This window comes from Halyomorpha halys, unplaced genomic scaffold (genome assembly GCF_000696795.3).
Source record: "Halyomorpha halys isolate HHAL.00 unplaced genomic scaffold, Hhal_1.1 Scaffold558.1, whole genome shotgun sequence".
Lineage (NCBI taxonomy): Eukaryota > Metazoa > Arthropoda > Insecta > Hemiptera > Pentatomidae > Halyomorpha > Halyomorpha halys.
In genome coordinates, this window is record NW_027115474.1 from 263829 (window position 1) to 271482 (window position 7654).

General features: G+C 37.5%; 1 protein-coding gene across 1 annotated transcript in view; it reads left to right on the top strand.

Moving 5' to 3' along the window:
- The window catches only part of LOC106684226 (serine/threonine-protein kinase Nek8), a gene marked incomplete at its 3' end in the record, with an annotated part of 30906 nt that overhangs the window by 16157 nt on the left and 7095 nt on the right, over positions 1-7654 (top strand). Inside the window, 5 exon segments of the mRNA XM_067052522.1 lie at positions 561-733; positions 2753-2767; positions 2837-2961; positions 5852-5966; positions 7484-7611. Of these exon segments, the coding sequence (XP_066908623.1) occupies positions 561-733; positions 2753-2767; positions 2837-2961; positions 5852-5966; positions 7484-7611 (556 nt within the window).

A 7654-nucleotide genomic window follows, 5' to 3' on the forward strand; every position in this document is an offset into this window, starting at 1 on the left:
ACAAAGTAAGGAGCATTAAGGATTTTACGAAGGATTTTGGACTGTAAGGATTGGATTCGAGAGGAATCAGATGGTTCAGTGGAGCCCCATAGCTCAACTCTGTATGTCCAGATAGGCCTTATAACAGTCATGTAGATCAGTCTTTTGTAATGGATTGGAAGTTTGGACCATTTACCTAGTAAATACTGTAACAGTCAAAATCGACGAGCAGTTTCCTGTCTTTTCAGTCTTGTATGAGGATTCCATGTCAGTCTTTTGTCCAGATTTAGTCCTAAGTAACGAATCTGTTCTACAGGGGTAAGTGGGGTATTACACTAATACTTATTTTTTTTTTCATAATAGGGAGGACTATTAGTGATAATACAGGAGTTAAAAAGTACTAAAGCGCAAGTTACTATTGTACAAGTCAGTGTGGTAGTATTAAGTTAAATAGACAAGACTAATACTATTAGTTTGTACTTTATGAAACAGGGCTCAGAGCTCAAAACAATTTTACAGCATTCTGATGTGTAAATCCAACAATTATGTAATGTTTAATAATAATACTACGGTACTTACAGGGTGTCTATGAACCTCTTCCTTCCATATATTCTTCGGGATTGAAGCTGCTAGTGAGTGATTTGCTCCAGAAAGATCCTAGCCTCAGACCTCCAGCGTCTGTGGTCTCTCGGAGAGTGGTCAGGCTCTACGAAAAGATCGCTGCGAAGTCTAAAGGCAACCGGGTGAACTACAAGTAAGTGAATTTATGTCCAAAAGTTTAAGTTTACTGTACCAGCTATGGTATCCAAGATGGTGCCTGCATTCTTGAGATTAACTATTTCCAGGTACTTGTGAATTCAGACCACTCCGAAACGAAGTTTCGAAGCATTAGCCATTATTACAATAAAAATATGTCGTTTATTAAGGTTTTTCGCCATCTGTCCCTATACCTGTTCAGGTAGGAGCCTTTCGAGGAACCTTTTACTGCAACCCTGGATATATACACATCTGTGTTTGGTTTGCCACATTCCCTTATTAGATCTACCAATACTTAAGTATCAACAAAAACGACAGGTTTTGACAAAGGATCAGAATCAAATTAAGCAGGTGCAGGCCCTGGACATGTCAACTATACCACCCTCTCTCGGGCCTGGAGGGAGAGGGGACCCCTATCTAGGGAGCGTTCTGTCACCTATGGCCAATGAGGAATTAGATTAAAAAATAAGGTAATGTCCCAAAAGGGAAGTGGCGAAAAGGGACAGGACAACTAGACCAGGAAAAAGGGCAGTGAAGAGGAAGATTTAAAGGAGAGAGGATCAGGCTTGAGGGAGAAGCAGATGAAAGAAGAGCGAAGAGGATCAAGATGCACTTCGACCAGACGAAGTCGTAAGAAGAGCCATGAGACCTGGACATCCCTTATGAACAAGACGACACCTACGGAACTACATCCCACGGCATGAAGTATAGATTAAACAATAAGTAATAATGTAATAATCGATATTTTATGGCAACTATTTATCTGAATCATTACAATCACTTTAATCATAGCAATAAATTATAAATAAAGACTTAGTCTCTTTATGTACTTTATATACTACTATATTACCCAATATACCACCCCTTATTATATTATATAAGTAATCCTAACAACATTTTTTTAAAATATTAAGATATTTAATTGATAAACTGGTTAACACACAAAATCCAATCATCAGAATAGTTTTTCAGGACTCAATATATAATTAATTAATTAACTTATTTTTGGATAATTGCCTTCAGCGATTATCCTGGCATCCCGATTAAATCTCAAGGCAGTACATTATTATTTTTTAAGCAGATTTCACTTTATTATTTGATTTCCCGGTCTTTTACAATGTTTTAAATTATCCCTTGATGATATACACTATGATACATTAAATCGAATCTTCATGATACACCACAAAATGATCATTATAAATTTTGGATCCTTGATAATTTTCTAGTATTCTCAGCAGATTTTATTGGAAACCCAATCACAGAAATTGATTAGTATTGAGTTCAAAATATTTTTTCTCAGCAGAATGGACCTGTGAAGTTGTAGAATGGGGCATACTCCCCTTTATAAACTGGTTGTTCCGGTAACCTACGGCAACGGAAAGGTTGAATCAGAAAGGCTGCCATGTTTAGGACCAGTAGCGCCCTTGTGGCCAGCATCAAAAGCTTGCCTCATCCAGCGCTCTTGGTGGCAAGAGAAGTAACCCAGATGCGTGTGAGATAGCCATCTTGTCTTCAACCAGAGAAGCGTCCATCCTTTATTTTTGTTCACTGATCATTAATATCTACATGAGTGAGTAGATTTTCTTGAGTGGTTCCCAGCAGCAGAGAGAGGAGAGGCTTGGAGATGCGGGGGGAAGAAAGAAGTAAGTCCACATAGCAATAGTTAACATCCGCATCATCATCAACCACCCCAATGTCAGATCTACAATTTCTATATCCCAGTCATACAAAATTCTACTAACAATCTAATGATAATGTTTCCTTTCGGTAAACCCCTACACCTCTTGTAACATAAAACAATAGAATTTTATTATATTTAATCATGTTTCATTTTTCAATTATACAGTCCACTCAAACCCAACCAGCCAACCAAAAGTGAAGTGTGTCTTACAATGCGGTTGAAGGTATACTTCATACACTGGTGAAGGGACTTTCTTATTTTGTTTGTTTATTCATAATTTTGATTCTGTAGATAATATTTATTTAAATAGAAATAAATGTTGGTTTGTTGTTACAGGGCGCAGAAGATTAGGTAAGTAAAAGTTACATTGGAAAATATGGATTGCGAGACAGAGGAGGCAGTATGGTATGATGTGCCTAGGTCTGTCCTGTTCCAGCTGAGTGGAGAAGGACCTTCCTTCCAGCTTTCTCCAGTTCGTCTTCCTCCGAAGACCAAGATACTGAGAGTAGCCGTCGGGGCTGCCCACTATATAGCACTCACATCAGGTCAGAATGCTAATGAGTATCATCAACTATAAATATTACAATATAATTATGTGTTTAGTAATGGGTATTTAAGAAAAACCAAACATATTAGACAGTAAAAAAATAGCCAACAACTTAAAAATCATAGATATATGAAAAAAAAAATTATTAATGGCCACTATGGAGATATTCTGAAAAGAATAAAATCAAAAGATACTTATGCATTGGCCATGTTAATACTATCGAAGGAAGGAATATGCTGAAGAGAGTAGGCTTCCCGAAAAAGTGAAGCTAAAAAGGCTGGCGAGAGGATGGACTCCAGGGGCGTGGTAGATTAGGATCCAATCACTGGTTACCTTCTGTCTCAGTTTACATTACGATGGCAGACATTAATTTTAACCTCAACATGTACCTGAGCTCCTAGGGCGTGGTCAACTTCCTCTTTTTAGCTTCACTCCCTGTTTCAGAGTAGGTTATGTCACAACCCTACTAAAATTTGAGCACCATAACCTGCTGTGATACCAAACAACAAATAATGGGTGTCATTTCAACAGAATAAAATATTTGTTGTTTAAAAAAGAAAACACTCAATTAAAACTTATAATAACACTAGTAGTTTGTTTGTTTGTTTAGTGGCGCCAAACTTCATTGATCATCAACGCCATTTATATTTTATTTAATTTTTGCTAATATTCGTTAAATTTTATTTATTTTTTAATTTGATTATTTATTATTTTATTTTATTATTTTTTTCTTTCGATCAAGTTATATTTTTATCAGTAAATTTTGTGATTCCAAAAACTGAAACACCAATTCTATTGCCTTATCATCGTCTCCAAGGGTTTTTGAGATATCTTAGCTTAGTCCTAAGCTATTGAGGTGTGGTGTAAAATATGGGCATCATTGGAAAACATGGCTTATTGTTATTGCAAAACAGGGAGTTCGGAGGCGTTTCTTTTGAAATAAGATAGCAGTGGGTGAGCCTCGTGTGTCTCTCAGCCTAGTCAGTACAACTTCCTCTTTACGTCATTTACGGCTGGAGGTACCCCAGGGCTTAACATCCTTTTTAATAATTTTTAATTTAATCATTGGGCTTTCGCTCCACAAGGATTGCCATTTATCTTTGACTTCCTTGTCAAGAGGCCTGCATATCTCTGACGGAGTTAAAATTGCTTTACCCCGTCCCGGAAGCGCGAGTGCTTTTCTTGCAGCGTGATCGGCCAGTTCATTCCCTGCGATTCCTACATGGCTTGGAACACATATAAATGTTACTGACCTACCCATGTTATAACACTAGTAGTATATCAAAACAATTCGGACTGACTGACCTATCAAAGTGTGGTGAATGATTTTTTAGGAGTGAAACAAATTTAATATTCGTTTTTAGTACCTTAAAAAACCTTTAAATACGAATTTTCGAAAAAAAATCGGAAAAGAAAACTGTCAATTCCAAAATTTTCTATCTATATCGGCCTTTGATTTCCTTCGAGAAAAAAAATAAAAATAGAAATAGATAACTTCAACACTACTCAACCAATCTAGAATAAACCAGGCAGTGGTTTAAGGCTCTATAAACTTAGCAGTTGTTTAGGGCTTTATAAATTGCACTATAGAGCACAAATCGGATCTGTTTAAACAGATTAGAACCGAAGATATAAAATAAAATATATGAAAAGTTTTTTTTTGTTTCAAACCAACATATCGCCCTTATAAAACGTGAGAAAAGCACCATTTTTTTCTTCCGCTGGATTCAGAGACATTATATTTGTTTTCCCCTAAATTCAAGTTAGATTCTGAGAGTAACTGAAGAAAGTGGCTCCCTAACTAGGTACGAGAGCCCGGGAGAGAGGAAGATATGGAAAGAGGAAGATGCCAGTACAGGGAATATGAGGGAGCTTGTGCACTTATATGAGCAGCCAATAAGAAGCCAGCATTTAGTCACGTGACCTATAACGGGAGATTTGAATTTAAATCCTCCGCCATGGTTCACGTGACCAAAATACTAGATTCTGATTGGCTGCCTAATGATCACGTGAATGGTTAAGTGTAGGTCGAGCTAAAAATTTAAATTCAAATCTCCCGTTATAAGGCACGTGACCAAATGCTGGCTTCTGATTGGCTGCTCATGTAAGTGCACCAGCTCCTCTATACTCCCTCTACTGAAGCCGCCTTCATCCAAATAAACTTCCATCTAAGTGAGATCACTCTATTTTTCATTTCTAATTCACTGCAACTGGATCTTCGTGCACATCGACACGTTAACATTACTACCTTCGTAAGTAATACCTGGCTTGCAGTTGATGCACTAATCATGAAAAGCATCCAGGATTCATCTAACTCTATCGCAAGGTACCGTAACAAAATAAAATATTAACAAACACAATAGTTGTAAGGATGGTATCTTTTTTATTTAAAAAATAACTGTATTAAATGCTACTCAAGTGTTTAATGTATAAATACCAATGATATTAAATCTATGCTCGATGTACTATAATATCTAAACTATAATACTATATACTATATTATTATACATTATAATAAGGTGTAGATAGTTGACCGTAGATTAATGATTGGAGAAGTTTGTCGGGGGGTGCGGTCAGCAAAGAACAACATATATAAACAAAACCATATTTATTTATTTTATGCCGACGTTTCGACCTGAGTTTCAGGTCTTTATCAGGGATTGTGGCGTAGAAGGTAGGCTTGCAGCTCAAGCATGCAAGGTAGGAGTTGCAAGCCTTCCTTCTACGCCACAACCCCTAAAGAAGACCTGAAACTCAGGTCGAAACGTCGGCATAAAATAAATAAATATGGTTTTGTTTATTTATGTTGTTCTTTGCTGACCGCACCCCCCGACAAACTTCTCCAATAAATTATAATATATTGTTTCAAAAGCGTGATTGTTGTACAGACACACTGGTGTACACTTGGGGTGAAGGAAAGAGAGGGGAACTCGGATACCATCCTACTGACTGGCAGGAGGAACCCAAGTTGGTCGAAGCGCTTCTCAGCAAGTCAGTAGCAGCGTGAGTTATCACTTCATCTACATAATATCTTCTAATAATTGTCCATGTCTAATATCAAACAACATTATTTCAATATAAAACTATTCCACAAAAAATATTTTTCCTTTCCTATTAACTTCATTAACAATATCAACCTAGAATAGTTTTGTATTGAAACTAAGTGATTTGATATAAGAAATGGACAATGAATTCTGACTCTCGGTGGCAAGAGAAGCAACCCAGACTAGTGTGAGAGAGCCATCTTGTCTTCTGGTAGAAGCAGTTCATTATTCTTTTTTTGTCTCTCATGAGGAATCTACCATGGGTGAGTAGAACTCTTGGAGTTGTTCTCAGGAGCAGAGGGAAGAGAAGCATGAGAATGTGGAGGGAAGAAAGAACCATGGAGTAAGTTAATTAACATTCACCAACACATAGTAACCATCATCAACCACCTCATTATCTACAATTCCATAGCCCAGCCTTCAAAATTTACTAAATATCTAAACATAAATGTTTTCTTTCGGCCACCCATTACACCATTTGTAACTTAAACAATAGAATTTTATTTCATTTAATCATATCTGGTTTTTTCAATTATACAGTCCACTCCAACCCAACCAGCTAACCAAAAGTGAAGTGCGTTCGGCAATTCGGTTGAGGGCATGCTTCATACAGGCCAAGACGTTGGAAGTTTTTTTAAAATAAAAAGTTGAGAGTAAAAGTGGATCATAATATAAACCACTCTCAAACAATCAATATATTAAATCATTAATCTAATAAATGTAATTAAATTAAATACTATGTATTATCTGGCATTTGAATGAGTTAAGAGAGGTTTTCTAAACAGGCAAGGGGTGGAAAAGAAAAGAAAAGTACTTGTTTTCAGATCGACATTTCTTTCCATTTTGACATATTCATTAGAATCATGAACGCTGACGAAGAGTCAATCAAGGATACAAGCACCAGAAATGAGATTCCTCCGGAATATTGATTGGAAAACAAGAAGAGACAGAGTACGCAATACCACCATCAGGTCGAACTTCAATATTAAGCCGACCAACGATGTGATAGAAGAGATTCGACTGAGATGGCTGGGACATCAGCGAATGGAGCCAAGGAGGAAAGGTAGCGAGGCCTACCGAACCAAAGTGGAGGGCAAGAGAGGAAGAGGACGGCCTGGAGGAAAATGGAAAGATGAGGTAAAAAGCGACTTCCAGAGAAGAGGACTTCAATGGAATGACGAAGGCACCTGGAGAGCTGGAGAGGGCTCTATACCCTTCCTCCTCACACTGGAGAGCTGGAGAGGACTCTATATCCTTCCTCCTCACACTGGAGAGCTGGAGAGGACTCTATACCCTTCCTTCTCACACTGCTTAATGCGGTTTAAGAGGATTGATTATGATGATGACATGGCGTATATTACATTATACATGGCGTCAACATTATTAGTATTGAATAGGTTCTTTCTATTGATTGAAAGTAATTATAGGAGTAAGAAAACTGTAGGTTTAATGTAGTAATGTTAATGTAAATGACAGGGTGAGCGCAGGAAACGGCTTCAGTGCCTTCGTGACCGACTCTGGACTCGTCCTCACGTGCGGGAATGGAAGCCGTGGCTGCCTAGGTCACGGAGACTTCGAGGACCATTCATGTCCGAAGATCATAGGTTCGTATTGTCGTTGCTTATATACTTCTAGTAATATGTGTAA